General features: G+C 34.3%; 1 protein-coding gene across 2 annotated transcripts in view; it reads right to left on the minus strand.

The window, feature by feature from the left end:
• NOVA1 (NOVA alternative splicing regulator 1) overlaps positions 1-15,681 on the minus strand; it is a 140,546-nt gene extending 124,865 nt beyond the window's left edge. Inside the window, exons 1-2 of one of the 2 annotated variants that reach the window (XM_059914020.1) lie at positions 14,753-15,681; positions 12,871-13,014 (exon numbers count right to left, since the gene is read on the minus strand). In XM_059914020.1, the coding sequence (XP_059770003.1) occupies positions 12,871-13,014; positions 14,753-14,888 (280 nt within the window). In that variant the 5' untranslated portion in view covers positions 14,889-15,681. The remainder of the gene's footprint in view (positions 1-12,870; positions 13,015-14,752) is intronic. The other variant, XM_059914024.1, reaches the window with a different exon arrangement.
• Between the last annotated feature and the right edge of the window lie 7,040 nt (positions 15,682-22,721).

Below are 22,721 nucleotides of genomic sequence, written 5' to 3' on the forward strand. Positions count from 1 at the left end.
ATTTCAATGGCAAAAAAAATTTGCCATTGGGCTGAAAACAAGGATTTACAAAGTAAAGGGTCTGTCAGCATTCTAAGCCCACCAGCAAAAGATTATAAAATAAAAGTAGCAGCCTTCCACCGTAAAATTACTAATCTTACTAATACAGTACATTAAACATGCCATTTGAGATATATGCCAACCTAAACTGCCACATATGGCATATTTCGCTTATTATCACAGTTTGTGTTTTCACATCTAGAGTCATTCTAGTTTTTAAATAAGATGTCAAATATACCAGTGTAGCTAAAAATGTGATAAAGCTTTCAAAGGAACATACCGTTCCTTAAACAGAATAGGTACATACTTCAGAAGAAACAATGTCAAACGTTACTGTAAAGAAAACATGGCTGGAAATTTTCAGTTGAGAATATATGTGTAAATGTAAAATAGAATATCATCTTAAAGGCAGAATTCGTAAAAGACGTTCAATTTAAATAAATGTCACTTTGAAACAATTCACAAACTCAAAGTTTCTTCAAAGACTTTCTCAGAAGGAATTGTATTGGTTCTGCAATGTATGCAGTCACCTTACCTATATTATTTATCCCTTAAAGAACAAGTTATGTTACCATGCCATGATATGCACATCAATTTGAAGGCAATGAGACTCTGCTTATGCTTCCTTTTCATATTGAAGTCAACCTTGAGTTATACAACTGGTATTATTGAATTATAAATAGCATTTAAATAAAGATTACACAATGAATATTTTTATTTCAAATTCCCATCTGGTGCTTAATGTCACTTCAGCTGTTCAATTTTTTAATGTTTCTCTACACAACTAGCCAATAATTTCACAAATAAATATAAATGCTAGATAGATTTCTAATCTCATTTTCTAAATGTAAAACAGTGCCATATTTTTCACAGTCACTTTTTAAACTCGTCTGGATTTGACAGATTATCAATTAAGACTAATTTTTATATGAAATAAATATTTATCAATGATGGAGAATCCTGCTGAATCTCAATAATCAATTGAAATGCCAAACAAAATAATTATATGACAGAGAATCCACTAACAATGAATAATGAAAGTTTCAACTTTCATTTTCATTGACATAACACACACCAATGTCTCTATCACATACCAAAACTTTAGTGTTTGAACACTGCCAAAAAATTAAAATTCACACATTAAAATTGCATACGTTGTGCAAATCACTAATTTTCATCAAATTAAAAATAAATGTTCATATACCAAGAGAGCTAGAAACCAGGCCTACATATTCATAATTTAAGGAATGAGAAAATTTTTATCAGATCTATGATTCTAAACAGCTATTCATCAAAGGCAAACTAGTAAAAGAAACCACTTGAGTCATTAACTTTAAATGCACCTGCATAGACAACAGGTTATATAAGAGTGAACAAATGTCAAAAACGGATTTCTATCTCCAGAGCTTTCCTGAATATGGGAAAACATTCCTCACTGACATTTTCATTCACTAAGTTCCACACTTTTTTTCTTCTACCCTCAGCACATAGTTGCTTAATAAAAAGATAGCTTTCATATTTCTTAACATTTCTTTTACCTCTAGTAGTTTTTTCCTTTCTTTCTAAACAAATTAGTCTTCTCTTTAATTCTACTTATATAACCGAGGCAGAAAGCCAGACTCCCCAATCTACTATTTAACTCTGCTTCTATATAACGAGGGCAATCCTTCCTCCAAAGTACAACTATCACTATTTATATTTATACAAATACGTATATTTTAATTACAGTACCACTGTCATTCATCTTATAGACATAACAAATGTACTTTTTCTTTAAAATATTTCTTCCTATTGAATGTCTCCAAATTAAATATTTTTCCATAAAACTCTTTTCTTTTACATTTTTAATACATTTTCTCTTATCTGTACAAATAGCGATAGTATCTCCCTACTCCCACTCTCTCCCCACCACAATATCTACTTTGTATCCCAGTAATACCAAACTACTTTTGGACCCCTGAATGTACCAGGAATTTTTCATAACTCCATGGATACATATATTGTCTCTGCTTCAAATGACCTTCCACTCTTGTCCACCAAGCAAATTAAAATTCAACCCTCAAAACTTTGTCAGCGCCTCCTTGAAGTCCTTTTTGAAGTATACCCTCTTCTCTCAAGATCTTGCCACTGACAGAGGCAGTTTCAACTTCAAGACATAATTCTATCATTATACAATTATCAAATTTCATTATAACCAGGTATTTATCTTTATTGTTTCTTATTGCTCCCTTGCTTGAGAGTAAGATCTTCAGAAAACCGTATATCTCGTTCTAACCCCAAAGGGAACGCATAAATGTCCATCAGAATGTTAAAATCTGGCCATGGTGGCAGAGAAGGGCAGGGGAAGCAGCCAAGTAAACATTTAGAGTTATTTTAACCCATCATTATTCTCCATCAGCTTTTTTTTTTCTCCATCAGCTTTTTAAAAAATAAATCAAATTTATAAAAATGTAAGGGACTAAGCCTGAAACTAAATATATTTATTAAATCTTAGAAGTTTCATTGGTTTATTGCAGCAAAAATCAAACAATGTGTTAATATAAGATAAACACTAATATTTCATACATTTCTCTAAATTCTGTTTAAAAAGTATTTAAAAGACTTTGAAGAAAACCAAATTCAATAACTTTCCTATTAATTTCAAATAAAGTGTTCAAGTTAGTCAAACTCAAAGCATATAAATTCCAATCTACTACATAGTTGGTATACTCTTCTCCTGAATAAATAAGAAAAATTAATAGTCCAGCTTCTAAAAGTCCTAATGTATTTATACATGTTTACTTCCCCACTATAGGTGGGGAAGGAGATATTAAAATATATTAAAAACAAAACATTTACTAATCATATTTTTAATAAAGTAACCTCAATTTAGTGGTTAGTAATCTTTGATTTTCAAGGTATCTCAAGAAAAGTCATCAGTAGATTGTTCCTTACTGCACAGGTAGCCATGTGGCAATAAGTAAACTATAATGTGATATAACTATCAAATCTTGTAATATAGGTACTTTTTATTACTTTATTAATAAATAAATATTAGTTAATCTCATGTTTCTTAAGACAGAGTATTTTTAAATTGATCTTCATCTGGGAGACGGCTTTGAAGTACTCTCCATAATACTAGCTTTCAGTTTTCTGAAAGTTTCCAGACAACATGCTAAATAGAAAACAAAATTCTACTCTTCTTTCATAAGACCTGGCCCATATTTGTCTTAATACTTCTATGGTCTTTCCTTGTTTGTTTGAATTTTGAACTCATTAGTTTACTTATCCGAAATACAGATGTTTCGCACACACATATACCCCCCCCCCACACACCCCTAAGTAAACTAGAAATATAATACAAAATTAAAGATGAATTGCCTTCTACATTCATTGTATTGATATCACTCCACTATAGTAAACTAGAAATATAATGAAAAACTGAAGATTGCCTTCTATATCCATCACATTCACAAATGAAGCCTCAGATTGGTCATTCATTCAATCACACATTCATTCACTTACATTTCAAATGCCACAGATGTTTAAAGCACTGGGCTATATGCTGAACATACAGCAGGCATGAAGGATGACGTAAATTCCTTCATATCAATGAAGCTTAATTCTACTATTCAACTGTAGTAAGACTATGACAAATTTTTTTGTTTTAACTTAAATCCGTGAAGGAAAAATATCTTCAAAAATCACGTTAAGTGACTTTTATAATTATGTTAGAAAGTAGCCCTTAAGCCTATAATGCAATGCAAAGAGCATCAGAATTCTAATTAACCGAGAAGTGGACCAATTTGATGAAATGGATAGACAAAAAAGAGAAAATAATTATGTTTTTAAATTAATAATTATGTTTTTAAATTAATAATTATTATATATCTTCATTTGTACTTAGATTGCCTTACAATTACGCTCATGCTTATTTGTTAATCATAATACTCTGTTCTTTTAAAACCAACTGTTATGAATACCTAGCCAAATATGCAATACTTAAGGAAATTTTATAAGTCATAAAAATATGGAAAATACATATATCCCCAAAAACAGAATTTGACTTAGAATGTCTATATAATTTTTTTTAGCAATGTCAATACTCTGTTTAACCAAAAATGAAGAAATTAAAAAGTTGAGCTACGGAACAAAGGAAGGAAGAAAAAAAGAAGAAACTTTGAAAGACGTTTGAAAGAAACAAAAAAAATAACTTTGCAAATGAAGTAACAAAGCTGTAAAAATCAAATAACCCTGAATACTGCCATTTTCAAACAGTACAATTATGAAAATACAGAAATGACCAGGTAATATTATATTGCCCGGTATATTCCGGGCAATATAATCTACCATATCTTTGTTTTTTAACATGTGGTACTGATAAAGAGTACCTGTCTTTGGCCTTTCAGTGTAGCAAATCAACAACAAAAATTATTGTAAAATAACTACTGTGCTTTCAACTTAGTTTAAAAAAGCGGGGGCGGGGGGAGGAGTATTTATTTTAAAACTAGGAGAGAGAAGAAGTGAAGACTTATTTCCTCAGAGAGGCATATTCAAAAAGAAGAGGAAAAAAAAAAAGAGTAAAGCAAAACAAAAAAGAGAATGAAGTATCTACTATAATTGTACCACAAATTCAGAAAACATATTTAAAAGTTGCAGGACAATTATTTGCCTATATCACTCTTGGTATCTTGGTTTTCTCAACTATTAAATGAAGATTCTGGAAGAGATCGCACCTAAGCGCCATTTCTTTCATCTAGTTCCACAATTCCATTATTTTTCCAATCCCTTTAAATGAAAAAAAAAAAAAAAGCCTCTTCGATATTCCTAAGTGTCCTCAGTAAGTCATTGACATATATCAGAGATGCAATATAAAAAATATTTTTAAACAAAACTTAAGGACACAATAACAATCAAAGCACAACATTTTAGGGTGAAGTAAAACATACCCATATTACTTTACAAAGAAAAGATGCTTCGTAATAATTCTAAGTCATAATGACCATAGGACACCTGGACTCATAGGAAGCAGCTGATAAATACTTATATTGACAAGAGAAAAACTTCCAGACAGATTTCAGAGTGAAGACTGAAACTAGATTTTTTTTTTAAAAGTACTTTTCTGACTTAAAAAAATTAGTCTTAGAAAATTAAAAACACAGGAGTTATACAAAGAATAATTAAAACTATGTATGTGAATGAAAGGTCTCCAAGTAGAAGCTCAACTGCTTCCAACAATAATTCCTTCAAAAACAAGTATTTCAAGAATGAATATAACCAAAATTGAAAAGCTGCAGTTATTCAAAAATATTTAGTAACATAAAACAAAAACACATACTGAATTCTCTACTATTGTGTTAATAAAATGCACTACCCCTTTCCTTCTTTTCTGTCCTTCCCTCTATCTAGTAAATCTTAAAATAAAGTCACCGCCCAATCTAAGTACTAGAGCAGCAAATTATTAACAATTTAAATGAAGACAACTTTCTTCAAGATAAGAATGATTTCTAAAAATTCAATCAAACTGAGAGTAGTATTTATTATATCTATCCTAGCGGAAATGCAGGATTTGAACTCTTATTTAATTAATAAGTTCATTGTGTGAAAATTTATCCTACAATCAAATTATGGGGCCTTCAACGTGTAACTGTTCTCAAAAATCTTTCAAAGAGAAAGAAAAGTTATTCTTCAAAGCTTCAAAAAGTATGCCAAGTTTCTCAAGGAAAGTAAGAAACACTACAGTCTAAAACTTAAAAATTACTGAGTTCAGAATAAAATTCATTGGATATGACAAATATACTGAACATCAGTAAGACATAAAACAGGTCTTAAAATAAGAAAAATATTAATTTTAAATATCAATTATTAAATGAGTATAAAAATGGTAAAAAATGTTTTATTTTCCACACCAAATAATCTTACCTGAATCATTTTGCTGTTAAAAAACTCAAGATACTGATTTCATTTTTCATCTGGTCCTGTCAACGATGCTATGACAGGCCCTGCAGGAAGCAGCAAAAGATCAATGATGGAGTGCAGATATTATGTGTTTTCATGATCAAGTTTGTCATGGAAAAGGATATCCATATAGTGGTTTGAAACTTAGCAAATGTTGAAAATATCTCAAAAAGTTTGTCAGTTACATAGTAATCTTTATTTTCTATTTTCTAGTCTTAAAATGTTTATTCTTATTCAATATCTTCTTTATCAAAACTTCTTAGATGTGAAATTTTAAAGAATATTTTTACATTGATGAGAATTAATAAGAAAACAACATTCCACAATGTCAAAAATGAAAAATCTTGATTGAAAAATGAAATATGTTTAAAAGTGGAGGAATGATTCTCTCCACTTCTAGAGATGATTATTTTAATCTTATTTTCCACAATGACTATAATTACCAATAAATTACCTATTATTCATAATCTAATTAAGATAAAATTTAGAAGCTTTTTCTTACAAACAGCAACTTCAGAATCAAATAGTTATTGGCCACTCTGGTAAAAATTCCTTCAATAAAAGTATATAGATTCCAAAAAATCTGCAAACTCTAAAACTTAATTACTCTTGGGTAATTGACAAGTTATAGTCAATGGATACCAAAAAAATTCAAGTTAGTAAAACTAATAAAAAAAGTCATAATAATAAAACTGCTTCACAAAGACTCTAAATGATATTTTAAAATTCTGAATTATTTTAAAATAGTATAGCACTTTGCCAGATTTAATTTAAAGACATTTTTTCCTTTCAAAGGCCAATTGATCAACAGGACTGTGATGAGACATCTACATTAATTGGGAATACTATTAGAACATACAAGAAACTTCTATATGTGTCATGGAAGCATACTGTCAGTATTTCAAATAGATCAAGAAATTTAAAACAAAAGAAATGAATGACTGACTTTTTTAGAGTTTTTATTTAATCAAATTTTAATATACTTATAATAAATTGTGTAAAGAACCACTTCAACAGCACTCCTATACTAAGCTGAAGCATCCTAAAAACATTTTTAACATACTATGCCTGTCTTGTTTATTGGAACACGTCAAAACACTCAGCAAAGTTTGCCTGTCAAAGTCCCTAACATGCTAAAAAGATACAACTTAATTTTACATAGGTTCTTTCTCTTATAAAAATAAATAAATGTTAATCTAAGATAATAAAAAAAAGAACTCCAATGTACTTCCACTTATTTCCGCTCACTCATGATCTGAAAATATACTTGTGGAATAGCGAACTTTAAATACTTCCTACTTGAGGTTATTTTCTCTTTATTTCTATACCTAAAGCCCCTATCTCCTTTTCATGTAGATTCTATCAGATTCATGGAAATCATTTTAGTTTCAAATATTTCCATATAAAAAATGGAAAATGTGATGCCATATCCTTAAAGAACAGGATGAAGAAAACAGAAATTTTACCAACCCAAGCATCAGGAAGTACTGAAAAGCACTGCTTCATTTCTTGCATGTTACATTTTATACCGTGACACTTCAGTCTCTGAGGGTCAGGTTAATTAAGCTCCATAGCAGCTGCAGTGAAATGTGAGACACATACTGCTACGGTTCCCACCAGTCCAGTCCAATTACCTGTAGTATTCCAGCACTGGACAAGTGACAACCAACCTCTTCTCTCTAGTCACTTGCTTCCACTGGTCTACCGATAAATGTTAGAACAAACTAACCTCTTTTTGGAAAAGACTGCAAAGCTGAATGCACCTGCTGCAGGCTGCAATGATGAGTCCCAGAGAGATGTTTGTCAGTCAGATCTCTGCAGATGTTGTTTAACTTTATGCTAGAGCTTCATCCAAAGATGGAAATGAGATGGCAATCAAGTACAAATCTCCCACCCTCATCCCCCCAATTTTATTCGGAAAGCTGCACTTGCTCATAAAAGTTATCCTTTAAAACACAGCTCCACTGAACTGGAAACAACTGAGACTAAACTCTAAGTAAAAAAAAAAAAAAAATTATTAGGTGCTGAATTTTAGTTAACAAGTGGCATAACTGTGTTCAGCAAATGTTATTTGTAATATTTAAGAGCAAAAATTAATTTTCTTAAGCCAGAGCAAAACAAAACAAAAGAACCAAACTATAAAAAGACATGTTTCTAACTGGTGGTTTCTTGCTCGGTTTTTAGTGATACCACATACTCCTTAGAGTTCCCAAGACACAGATCGTTTTTCCTCTTTGTGTATTATACGAAACACCTTCAATACATAAATACTGAACTATTTCACCAACTGTGCTCACTATTTTTAAACTATTCCTGAAATCCTTTGGGGGTGATATTTGCAAGACAATGTTGTTAGATGTACTATATTACCTTACAATGTCACAAATTTTAAATGAGCTATTTTTCCAAAATCTAGAAGGCTTCAAAGAGCAAATTTCAAAGTGACATTGTGCTATATAATTCATGAAAACACTGACACTGTAAAGCCATAACTTACTAAATCGATAATAGAAGATGTAACATCCAGATGAAATTAAAAAAAGAATCAAATAAAATGAATAGCTAAGATTTTTAATGCTAACTCAATCTTTCTAAAAAATTTCATACCACAAAACATTTGCTTTCATGGGTTAAGTATAAAAATTAATAACTTTCGGAAAGTACAATATAGATTGTGCTATGCCAGTAACATTCCTTCATGTGTTGAGATTTCCTATTGCTTAAAATGAGAAATAAAGTATTAAAAATGCAGCAAATTTTCATACAGATATTAATGTATAAGTGAAAGCTTATGGCTCCTCCCACAACTGAGGATAGACACAGACAAAACATAAAATAACCCACAACCACAGGCAGCATGACAAACATAAATATTACAACTTTAAAGAAAAACACATTATGTGTCAGCAACTCTTTGACAATTCTAAAACCAAAGGTATAGCACAGTGTAACGACAGCTACCCTATTAAATTCAACAATATTGGAAATTATACTTTATTTTCTACCTGTTACAATTATATTTACCTGCTAATTTTGCCTTAAAATATATGCCAGTAAATTTCTAAGATGCAAAGCATCTTAGATCAAAGAAAAGAGTATAGACTGCAACTTTCAGAAGTTATAACAAAAGTATTTACATTGTACTACCAATACAATAATACTCTTCCTGCAACAATGTAAATAAAAGTGATCTATTCCAAACTTCATAAACTCCTCTTATTTCCAAAAGAATTATCATTCTTATACAATCCCAACCCTAATGGTTAAATTGGCCACTGAATTTTCCCCATGTCAAAATTAAGGCAGTGTGGGGTATTTCCTTCACTAAAAGAAAATTTCACTTACATTCTGCTTTTTCATGATTTTTAAAGATTTCACATATAAATAGTTTGTGATTTTTTAAAAAAGCATCACCCAAGTTGGACAGTGATAAATTAAGATACAATAAATCTAGGAATAATGAGTTCAAATTTTAATTTAAGGACCAAAAAAGGAATAATTTCTTTTAAATGTGATGCAGTTTTATAGCCACAAGTATGAAAACAGTTTAAAACACACACAAATATATGCTAAGATTATAGAGAATTCCTGTTTGATATAATGAATATCTCCAGTGTCATATAATGGAATAAAATAGGTACACTATGAAGTGTTCTAAAATCTAAGGCATACATGAAAATATTTATTTTATATATCCTTTACTATTCCCAATGAATAATGTATTCAATAAATTTTCCCAATTATCTACCTGAACCACTCATTAAATGATTTTAACAGATAAAATCAATCTATTTATCAACAAAACCAAACATCTTCAGATGCCAAATAAAGGAATAAAAGAATACTATCCTATTGTCATCCTGAAAATGCATACAGTAATGTATTTCCCAAAATGAGAAAGCTGTTTTTTAATTAAAAGGCATTAACTTTGGGTAACCTAATTATAAAAAGGATATATAAATAAATCAAATTAGGTGGCTTTAATCAAGTAAGAATAAAAGATATATTCATAAACCACAGGTAATAAGTTAGTATTTTGTAAGATTTAGATTTTTAGTAATAGATAAATGAATTACACAGCACAGCAAAAAAATGAATCTACTTATCGATCTTTTTCTTCCGATTACAGTAATTGATAAATGTACTTTACACTCCTCATCATACAATTTCCCCAAATTATTTTATTTTATATGACATGCTAAAATACACAATGTAATATACAGTTCTATAAATTCTAAATTCATACCAATTAATGTGCAAAAAATGTTTTCTTCATCTCAACCATAAATATTAAAAATTACTCAGAAAAGCAAGGTTGCTTAAGAGATTACTTAAGCAATGTCTGTACTCTGTAATATATACCCTGAAGAAAGTTTTTCTCAAATACACCAGTATTTTAAGTGAACCTTCTGAACACAATTGCATTGTTTTAAAACTTAGGTATTTGAGAAAATCCATTAAGTTATACAACTGAAGTGCACTTATCCCCAAATATTCTGTCTTACAAATAAGAAACAGAAAAATGCTTCATGAAATAAACATCGGGCATATTCATTGTAAAGGAATATGAGTCATAAGTACATATATGAAACACACAAAAAAGGCCTTTAATTACTGCATAATCCTACAAGAAAGTCCTTATAACTAGGCAGTATAAATCACAGCTTTATAATTTAGTTCATTTGAGATGAGCAAGGTAAGTATCCCTTAAATATATCTGAGTAAGAGAAGTTGAAAGTAGCTCAGAGGCTGCTATGTTTAAGAATACCAGGACCTCAGATAATTCCACAGGCTTATGGTCAAGTATGAACAGAAAGACTATTAAAGTCTGTCAGAAGAAGAGAGATGTATCTGTCTGAACAGGTAATAACCTAGTTAAAATCGTGTTTACATACAAAGTGTTCAGAATTATTAAAGCTTCTTATAAATTACAGGGCTTTATTTTATCCTTACAATTGATTCCATAGTTTGTGACTGGTTTCCACCTGTTACAGGCAGAGTATAAGCCTTCTTTTATCCAGACATTTCAACTCACATTTGATCAGGTTACGTCACTACACACACAAAATTTTATTCAACGCATTCCAGTTTTCCATTTTTTCCAACGGATATTCTTGCTCTATATGAATAACATGCCTCAGAACTATAAATAAAATAAGCAATTTCAATGTAATAAGAAAAAAATACACAACTGTGGACTAAAAACAAAAGATCTAATTCTAGTTGCACCCTTTCCAACCCACTGAAAATACACTATATTCAAATGAAAAGGCATTTAATTTACTATTTGGAATATCCTTGATAAACACCAATTTTCTGTAACATCCCTGCACATCTGATACCCTCATGTATAATGCAAAAAAAGCTATTTCATTTTCATCTATTGACAGTGAATTTAATTTACCATTGCAGCTCTTTTCCTAGAACTATAACATTATTAATTCTGCAATCAAGCTCTTTTGAATGCTTTTATTTGCACTAAGGATTTTCACAATTCCACATTGATTTTTTTCATCATAACATACCTTTTAAATATAAGAATGTGAATATATCAGCAAACTTTCTTAATGCATAAGGAAAGTTTCAAAGACAAGGAAAGCCATCTACAAAACTACACTCACAGAAAACAAACTTTCGTAGGACATCATATCTAACAGATTACACCTTAGTTTAATAAATGTAATGTTTACCAAACATACTACATTTAATTTACATAACTAAATGATAGTTCCAACCATTCTAAAACCTTCTTATGCAGTACAGTGGTCCACTTTCTACCACCAAGCGATTGGCTATGAAAAAGAAATCCTCCAAATGTTTTGCTTACATTCATACCAGATGTCTTTGCTGTACTAAAGAACTCTTACTGAATTAGATCACTGAAAGCAAATCAGCTTTTCTTTCCTACCAAGAAAAAAAAATAAGCAGTGTCGGTCCCCTCAGCACTGAGTAAATATTTTTTATGGCCATAAATATGAAATAACCAAAAAAAAAATGGCAGAAGCTACATGTAGGTAAAAGCAAATCAATTAATGTTTTATCTAGCAGATACACTATTCGATTATGGAGATTTTCCAATGAAACTTAAAATCCATATATTAAGTAGCAAAATGATTTTAAAAAGATAAAGATAAATGCACAGAACTATAAACAGTTTAAATTTTAAAAACACACTGAAAAGTACAAAAAAAATAAATTATACCACCTAGGAAACTTGCCATATTCCACTGGGGTACAGTACCTATAGTACCACACAAACTGTTAACATATTTTGATCAAATACAGCTCTTGATACAGCTCTTAAGTAACACAAATTTTGAAGCGTTATTTTACTTCTTACATAATAATATATTTCCTTGTCACAATTATATTAAAAACACAATATTTTAAAAATCTGAAGAGGCAGCACTTGTCCTCTTCACTCCAGGGCCAACAAACAAAGCAATGAAGCAGAAAGAGGTACATAATGGATTTAGAAAGTAAATGGTCCATTCTTTAAGAAGCCTGTCTACCCCCTCTTCTGAATTCACTCTAGACTAATTGTCATTACAATTATGTCTGAAAACTTCAGAAGAACCCTATTTCCTGATGCCAGCTGTCTAGGTTTCTATCTTTAAATTTTAGAGTTTTTTTCCCTAATTAGAAAGAAGTGTTTAGAAATACCCAGAAGATTCATCTCAAAATTGGGTCTACATCATAGACAGAATATCAATTATAGAAACAAAACATAACCAAGAGTGAAAATACTCTTAAAATTTTTCCACAAATACTCTAATACATCAAATAAATAAATAATCTACACTATTAAGAATTCTTTCAATACAGCACACAACACAGGTAGATCTTTTATTTCCTTGGGGATTTATCAAACAATCTCTTCACCATTGCACCTACCTGGGTAAAAATCTTTGGACTTAGACAGCTTGATGGTGGCTCCAGTTTCTTTTTGCAACTGAACAATTGTCTGTCCTCCCTTCCCAATTATAGATCCAGCAGCATAACTAGGTATGAGAACCTTTAGAAAATACTGGCCGTCTTCTGAAAAATGCAAGGAAATATACTTCGTTAACACAATAATTTTAAACTTTGTATCCTCCCTCCACCCTCAAGAGAGAAAAAGAGCGATTAAAACATTGGGCATATAGCTGCAGGAAATATGGGGTTAAATTTTTTTTTTTTAAAGAACGAAAATAAGCCAATTACACTGAAAAATAAATATGTACGAAATGTTTCCCATTCTGTAGAATTTATACTTTCAAACTTGGAATTAAAATCTAAACATGTTCTATTATTTTGCAGCACTGTAGAAACTGATGACTAAATTCCAGTTGTTATTCCAAACATGGAAGTCTTCCAATTCTATCTGTAGTTACTATGGTAAAACAAAATGAACTGACCCTTTAACAAAACTTCAGAGATTTATACCATGACAAACCTTAACTTAACATATTGCAAAATAAATAAATAAAAGGACAGTAAATAGTGATGAGCTATATTTGTTTAACATGAGCAAACACATAAGGACTACAATTAACCATTGCCTATATCCTACCTAAAGTATGCAAAACAACCATTCTCCTACCAAATAATCCACCCAAACTGTAGGGTGTATTCCAAGCCTTCAATAACTGCCAGGAAATAACTCAAAGTGATGTGGACTGGCAAATCTAACTAATCCTGGAGTATTTCTTTAGCACTCCTTAGTCTACTATGATCTCGTTTAAGCTCATTAATTAAAGGACCTTAAGAAGAATTTTGCCAATACTAAAAAGCTTAGGAGTCATTTACATCAAATACACTTAAAAGTGACCAGATAATGTTCCTTCTCCAAAAGAATCACAATTATTAAAACGAAGGGGGTAGATGAACCAAGAAAGATTGAAATGTTTTAGAAAATAAAGCCAACTCCATAAACTTTAATTTCCGTCAAACTGATCATGTCTTAAATAGGAAACACCCCGGTAAATCCAGCTTCCTTATGTGAATGAACGTTCCAAATTTTTCGGGTGTGCCATTCGCAAGACCCCCATCCGTCTCTAATGTACGTGCTGTAGATAAATTCACCTCTGCCTCGATGCATTGGGTGCATTGTTAAGATGACTCCAGTGCAAATGAAGAAGCGATACCGGTCCCGTTAAAACTCATCTTCCCAGGAAGCGCAGGATGTTAACTAACAAGTCAGAGTACCAGACACCCCCACCCTCGTATGCACACCCCTGAAGACAAATCAGTGAAATATTTGCACCGACAATGTAAGTGCGGTAAGAGTATGCACTCTTCCAGATTTTGCATACTACTTGTGGCCCAAACCAAGGGGATGAAGAGAGCAAAACTCTCCGGTGCCCCAATCATTTGCTCTCCGCTACCCAAGTGCCATTTATTTATTTATTTAATCAGACTGTTAAATGCAGCGCGCATCTTCGGGCGGCCATCACCTCACTCGGGGTCATCCTCCTCCTCCTTAACGGACCCCCTTGCCCAGGTCTAGGATATTTAAATGGTCAGCCTTTCGACCGATTAAATGGAAAGATAGGTCTATTCCGAAAAACCGGTCGCCATTTTGATGAATGATAAACATAGAAATGGAAATGTGTCGGGGCCAGCGAGATGCGGGGCAGGTGCAGGGGAGGGGGCGCGAGGCAGGGCGCGGGAGCCGCCGGGTTCGGGCTGGAGGTGTCCGGGCCGCGGGAGGGAGGGAGGGAGGGCGGCGGGAGGGAGGGAGGCAGGGGCGGGCGGCGGGGGATGGGGCCAGCGGGGAGGTGGAAGCGATACCCACCGCCCGTATTGGTCCTCTTGGTGCTGCCGGCTTCAGGGGGGGCTTCCAGCGGCCTTTTCCGCGAGTCCGGCGGGTCCAGGTCTATGGGAACCCCAGTGTGGGTCCCGTTCTGCTGGATGGGAGCTGCCGCCATCATGTTTGCAGTTCCTGCCGCTTCTACGGGGAGAAGGTTCTCCCTTTTGTTTTGGCTTTTTCTTTTCTTTTTTTTTCTTTTTTTTTTTTTTTTTTTTGCTTTTGGGGTTTCTTAAGGTTGTTTTGTTTTTGTTTTTTTTAATCGGATCAATAGAAATCTCTTTAGGAAAAAAAAGCAATGTTGCTGGTTTGTTCTCACTGGGGAGGGGGCAGGGCTGAGGAGCAGCTGCAGTGCAGTGTCAGAAAGGAGACAGGGGAATGGAGGGGGTGTGAGAGACGGAGGGTGAAAGAAGGAGAAGAAAGGAGAGAGGGGGAGAGAGTGGAGAAGGGAGAGGGGCGAGTGAATGAGCGGGAGGAGGGGAGCGGGGAGGACGGGCAGAGGGAGTGGGAGAGCGCGAGGGCTGGCGGGGCGCAGGGAGAAGCCGAGGAGGAGGGGAGAGTGAGGGAAAGAGTGAATGAGCAGGAGGAGGGGAAAGAGGTGGACGCGGAGAGAAGAGTGAGCGGCGGAGGAGGGCAGGAGCCGGGAAGGAGCGCGGCGGTCCCCGCGCCGCGCTAGCGCTGCGCTCGCTCCCGCTGCTGGTGCTGCCGCCGCCGCCGGAGCGGTTCTGCCGTTGCCTGGGCTGCTCGGCGCTGCTGCTGCTGCTGCTGCCGCCCGGTCTCGCTCATTATTTCTCCCGCTTGTTGTGGGGGGGGGGGGGGCAGGCGGGGAGGGAGGGGGATGGCTGCAAGGGGAGGGTAGTGAGGGGTTGAGTTCGCAGACTCCCACACACTTCGAGCTCGGGTCCCTGCCTCTCAGCAGCGCCGCCGCCGCCGCCTCCCGACGCCGAAGTCTCAGCCTGCGGGGGCGGGGGCGGGGGCGGGGGCGGGGGGGGCCAGTGCGGGGGGGCGAGAGTGTGCGTGTCTGCGCGGGAGTGAGCGCGCGCGGGCTGAGAGCGTGCGCGGGGGCGCGCGCCGGCGGCGGGGGCGGAGACGGGGGCCGGGGCGCCCCTGTGGGAAGGGAGGGGGTGAAAGGTCGCGGGTCCCCGGCAACACGGCTCAGGCAAACGTAAGCGGCTAGTCGCAGAAACCGAGGGGTCCAAGAAACCCGCTAGGCTGGAAGGCGGGAAGTAGATATTACTGACAGCCGTGCCAGCCAATAATATGGAAACGTGAGAAAGGCTCTTCAGGCCCCTTCCCAATCGGGAAACTTGGGTATGAGAGGGAGTGAAGGGGCAGGGTGGGATGTCGCTCCAGCCGGGACTGGAGCGGCGACAATTTTGGCTAGTCTGAGAAGGGCATTCGAGTGACCGTTGACAAAAGGTGGGACAGCGTCAAGGCTGAGGAAAAAACCTTAACTGTGTGCTTCCAGGACTTCTAGCTGGGTACATCAGTTTTTATTTTTAAGAGTTAGGTAAAAGACATTAGCGTCTCACTCAAGGGCGGTTCTACGGGAGATTTCATCACAAGAGTATTACTCACACTGTGTGACTTCGTTAGGGAACTTAAAAGTGTCACTCGCCGCCTTAAATCCTTTCGGAAACAAGCCAGCATATAAATAAATAAAGCTAGGTATGGGTATCCTCTTCACGAGCCGCCGAGAAGCGGACTAAAGACAGGCAACAGCTGAGTGTGTATCCAAAACTAAATACTGAACGAACTATGAATACGAGTAAAATTCAGTGCAATGTGCACAGCTTATGATTATACAGATCTTGGATATATAACGAACCTGAACCACAACCTAGAACACTACAGGGAAAAAAAAAATATGTATTTGGAGTAGATGCTGAAAGTCCGAAAAGACTCCGTTTACAGATGAGTAAACTGACTCAGTAAAGTATTTTGCTCAAGGTCATCCATCAAGTTAGTAGTTTAATTAAATCAGTGTGCTAGGAGGCAGTTATAGTGGAAAAGCATGGGCTTTGGAATCCAAAATCTTGGTTTCAAGTCCTTGCGGGCATATTCTAAAAGTATGTCTCGGGCAATCCCTTAACATGTTGCTATATGTATTAAGTGCTTACCGTGTGCCAGGCAATCCGCTTCACATGTGGTGCTCTTTACATGCTGTGTATCATGTAGTTATTACTGTCCCCACTTTATGAGGCAGTTTGGGTTTAGAGATATTAATAATTTTCCCGAAGTCACACTGGTGTAAACACTGTCGTAATAATTCAAACTGAGGTCGTCCTGATTACAAAGTCTGTCCTCTTGAATACTGCAGTACACTGGAGCCTCAGGTTCCCTCCCACTTAAAAAAGGGACCTCAACTCTACCTCCCGAAATTCTTGAGTCAAATGAGATAATGTCATGGCGACATATTGTAAGATGTAAAAACGTATGAACATATTCACTAGATTTCTAGAACAAAGATGCTCCTTCCCTATACATTTCTACAACAGCACTTCAACATGAAAATGGCTTTAGTATTAAGCTAGCATAGAAAGAACTTCACTGGAATTCTGTAGTATTCTAACCAAGAATACTTGCCCAGCTGAGGCAATAACCTCAGAATAATAGGATAAAATTTAATTCCTGGTAGAGAAGGGAATGGAAAAGAATACTAACTCTACTCTTAGTGTGCTTTATTGGAAGGAGCATCTAGGAGGCATTGGGATTTCTGGTGCTTTTAAGTAATGAAAGATAGATGACACTCCGCCGAATGAGGAAGAGAATTAACGTTTATTTGGGAATAAAAATTCATCTGGAATATGAAAAACACATTTGCCTCAAGTCAGGGAAGAAGATAAGCTGAGAGCTGAAAGAAAGGGAAAGCAGGTAAGTTAGTACATATTGGTAAAGGTCTGTGAACCGAAGTTCAGAATTTTGATCTGATGTATGATGTAATAGGAAACCACAATGTAGCCTTCATGACCAAATATAAAGAGGATTTTTACACGGAATTGGATTTTTTTTTAAAAAAAGGGGAAGCTGTGATGAGAAAAAAACGAGGTTTGGAATAAGTCTGTTGTAGTCAAGATAGAGAAAAGGCTGATGCCAGACCTTGTACCAAGTAGTCTGTGAAAAATATGTAAGGACATATTTTTCATAAATGAAAAATCAGAAAAGGGCTGGGATTTGCAACCAGATTGTTTTGAAACAGTAAAAGACAAGGGACAAAAATAATTCAAAGACAAAGATAGTTCAAAGCTATATTACATTAAAGCCTGGGCAAAGTACTCAATAGAATGTAGTTTTAAATTGGGGAAAGACTAAGTTTTAGAACTGGAAAACCTGAGGTTCACAAATTTCTAAAAATAAGTAAACTATTTCTAAAATAGTTTAGAAAATATTTGTCATTGCCATGTGTAAGTTAGATTCAAAATGAGCCTTCTAAATTAAATTGCCTTATACACATAAGCTTACTGAAATAGTCATGGCACTGTATTCTTATGGTATTTATTTGACCCTTCTGTTATTCCTTCTTTAGACTTAATATTTAAATACTATTCACCACTACATGGGACCCAGAAGCAGAAGATAAGATTCTTAATATGGTTAGTATACCTAACAGTAACCAAGCTATGATATGCCAGCAATTACAGAGACTATCCTAAGCCTCTGACCTGGTCAAACATCTATGGATCAGTCAGCTCTGAGCTGATTTGGTCAATGAAGATTATCAGAGAATACATTCCAATTAAGGCTCTATTCCCCAGTATATTTCATTGTCTTTTGAAAAAAAATTATACTTCTCCATTTCTCACTGCATATACCTCTACCATTCTGATTAAACAGATAAACATTTTACCTGTTGTCTTCTGCATTTGTACCAGCTAATAAAACTGAAGAAAAAAAAAGGTAAAGCAGCTCCCAGTTCATTAATAAGCTGCTATACAGCATGCTATATTATTATTACAGCATGCTATACATCTTACGCTACAAATAAACTGAATGAACTTTTCAAAAAATATAATAGAAACACTTGACCTTTTAATTCTTTGAAAAGAAATCGTTTATTTTTTAATTAACCAAGCAATTGGCACTGCAAATTTAATAATATTTTAACACCTTGACACAATAGAATTTGTGTGCTTTTCCTTGCCAATTAGTTGATGACTTATGAACATAAGCAACTATGATAGAAAATGATATTAATCTGAAGAACAAAATCCCCAGTCTTTATTGGCTTTCATTAGGTATACTTTTCCTTCCTAAATTTTAGTCTGAGTAACAAAAGATAATATATTTTCAGTAATAATTTTTGGCTTTCTAGAGAAAGCACAGATAGTTGATATCCACAAATATCCCCAAACCTATTTTCTTTATCTCCATGCCCCTACCTGTCCTAAAATCAGTTCCGTTACTAAACAACATAAATACTGAGTGTTTCTCTGCAGCCTATGCTTTGGGAATATATTTTCTGAGTTTATGTTCTATTAGAAGCAAATCCTGAGTTAAGGATTCAAGTGCAAGTAGTTTATTTTGGAAGTGATTTCAGGAAACACAGTAGCATCTTGGGGAAGTGAGACAGGGAATGGAAGCGAGGCAATGAAGGGTGTGAATTCCCAGGCAAATTATCACTGTGAGCAAACAGAGCTTAATCTCACTGAGATTTCCTGGAAAACCATTTAAAATAGTAGCCTTAGAATTATCCCACCCAAAGCGTGAGAAAACAGATATAAATATACACCACCTCCCTTTAGTCATTGGTCGAGGTCTATTCAATGCATGCTGGCCCATCTTCCAACTGCTAGAGCTGCATCTTTTTCTGAGGACTTTCTATGGAGGCTAGAGGCTGTTCTGCCCTTACAGAGGCTGGAAATGCTGTGGAATATCCCCCACCAATATGGGAAATCAGGCCAGTGTGCTCTGAAATGGTGGACAAGGAGACATGGGTAGGGCAGTAACAGTTTGCTACTAGTATCAAAATGAAATTAGGAAAAAGGAAAATGAGAAGCCTGTTACTGCAAAGTACTGTTGGGAAAGATCAAATAAATATGAAAAAATTTGGAAAGCTTAAAGTACTAAAAAGAGTTTTACAGTTTTCACAGTCCAAATATTGTAACCAAGCATAGATTGTCAACAGCCCAACTAATTTTTTCTATGTTTTTAAAAACCGCGTTTTTAGTTTTTTAGACAGAGAATCAATATACCTATTCTGATCCTTTTTTCACTCAATGCAGCGCAAAGAAAATAGGAGCAAATACATACCAAAAAGTATATCACCTAATCCTATATCCCAGGTCTTATATAACAAGTTCTATAAATAGACATTGATTAGAAATATTTTTCTAAGATTGCACTTCTTAAAAAATGATTTACTGAAACTTATCATCTCAGAAATTCAAACAGCGTTTATGTTTATGTATCTAATAATATAAATTCACTGTCGTGGATATGTTTATGAAACAGTCTATGAAAGCTCACACTAATTTATATAGAGACATGAATGTGTTATTAGCATTATTCCAGAAAGTCCCCAAACCTCAATATTCCAGTTGCAAATGTGTTATGACACACATAATAGATAATGAGATACGTTAATATTATAAAAAATCCTAATTTCTTTATCATTGGGTATATTATGAAATGCATGTTTAGACAATAAATAACACTTTCCACAGTGTGATAAAAAGAGCCTTGTGATAATTGGAACATGAATATGTAAAAGGTTAACCTTAGGGGAACCTGGGGGAAGGTATTGGGGAACTTCTATCTTTGCAAATCTTCTTTAAGACTAAACTTATTTTAAAATAAAAAGTTAAAAACAAACAACAAAAAGAACCTTGAACTGATAATCTGGTTCTGACTCTTAAACTTACTAACTTTGTTACCTACAGTAACTCATTTACCTGCCCTGAGTTTCAGTTTCCTCATCTATAAAATAAAATTGGAAAATGCTCTTTAATCTCCAAAAACAAATTTCTATATTAGTATGTTTGCTACCATTCATAGAATCATACAAAGAAAATTATCAAAATCAAAGTACATATTGTGTGCTTTAAGATGCATTTTAAAATCAGTTAATAATCCACATTTTGAAGATGTACTTTAGGTGCAATGCAAAATAATATACCAAGGAAAACAATTTTGATACTGTAAAGAATATATTTAATACATTTATTCCCTATATTTTTGCATTTAAAAATAATAATTCACTAAAATCTATAGTTGAAAATATTTTCTTGAGACTATAATTCAAATTGTGAAGTTTCATCTTTTAAGTCATTTGGATGTGAAAAATTGCTGGGGTGAAAAAAGTAAATGATAAAGTTGTTAAGACAGAACAACAACAAAAAAAAAAGAATAAGAATAAAAAGAGCTATAAAAGTAAACTAAAGAAGCAATAGTTGAGTAGTATTCATATGTTTTATCAACTAAGTTTAAATCACTTATCAGTTGCTTCCATAAAACATCTTCAACTACACATACATTATATTTTATTCTGATAATGCCTAGAGTGATCCTGAGTCTTCAGTTGACCGAGATGTTCTTGGCTTGTGCTAGATGTCCCAGAGCAATTATCAGTTACCCTCAGAATTTTCCCAATTTGGACAATAAATTATGTGGTCACCCTAATAATACTCAAGAGCTTTGACTTTTTGTTTTAGCCCTGCCAGTTATAAACCATAAAGTCTTTTTTATTCATCAAATTCCTTTAAATGGCAACTTCCCATGTGTAATAGTAGAAATGTTTATCATAGGTCAATCATATATTACATTGTGGTATAATAAATTAGCACATTCTCACATCCTCTACCCTCCATGATGTTTTATTACCTATCTATACTTTTATTAGCTAGAGCTAAGACCAAAGATTAAGGACAGAGGTAGAAAGGAGTTGAATAGAATTTTTTAATGTATCTTTTCACATTTTAACATGGAATCTATCATTTTGATAGGATTACTCCTTCATTAGAAGGTACTGTATGTAACAAGATGAAGTGAATGAAGAAATAATAAATGAGACATCATAAATATAATAAAATACAACTTCAAATGATAAACCACTGGACCCACAGATAGCATCAGGGAATTGCTTACATTATGGATTGTTCAGATTTCCTGTCTGTTTACTTCTTGCTGCTCAAATAAGCCATAGTCCTTCTTGACTTCCAAACAAGCTTTTAATGTTTCTGGAAAGCCTTCTTTCTATTTGCTATTTCCACTGTTTGTTATAGGTCGAATAATTTAAAGTTCTCTTTGTCTTATAACAGTGTTATTTGTGTTCATAAGTACAAAAAAATTGACATCCTTATATATTTTTAAAAATTACATTACCATATTCATCCCTAGATTCTGCCTTGCTATTTAATCTTTTGGTTTCACTATGTAAGCATTTCTGTGGTAGGTCAGAAGTGTTTAATTGACATCACGTAATTCTAAATTCTTTTATCCACATGTCATTTCATATAACTAAGAGTATATAGAGCTTTCTTATTAAAACCTACATTTTATGTATGGATGTTTATGTGCATATGGTATAGAAAGAGGGTATGTGAGTGAGTGTGTGTGTGTGTGTGTGTGTTTGTGTGTGTGTGTGTGATAGAAAGAGGGAGACAGAAGAGGCTGGATATTGCAGTTCTACCTAATGTCTGTAGTGGGGTAGAAAAATTAGTAAATGCAAAATTTGCCTTTACTTAGCCTTTTCTTCTCAAGGTTAAGTATTTGTGGGCTTTTAATGTTTTTAATTTTACCTTCTTATTATGGAAAATTTGAAATGTATTCAAAAGGAGATAAAATAGTATAATGAATCCCATGTACCATACGCCTACCTTCAAAACTGTAAACTCATGACCAATATTGTTTCATTTATAACCTCTCCCTTGGGATAATTTGAAGCAAACTCTATCATACCATTTTTATTCTGAAAATATTATAGGCTTTTAAAAATATCTAAAATATCATCATTACAATG

The sequence above is a fragment of the Balaenoptera ricei genome, chromosome 2 (genome assembly GCF_028023285.1).
Source record: "Balaenoptera ricei isolate mBalRic1 chromosome 2, mBalRic1.hap2, whole genome shotgun sequence".
In the NCBI taxonomy this organism is placed as follows: domain Eukaryota; kingdom Metazoa; phylum Chordata; class Mammalia; order Artiodactyla; family Balaenopteridae; genus Balaenoptera; species Balaenoptera ricei.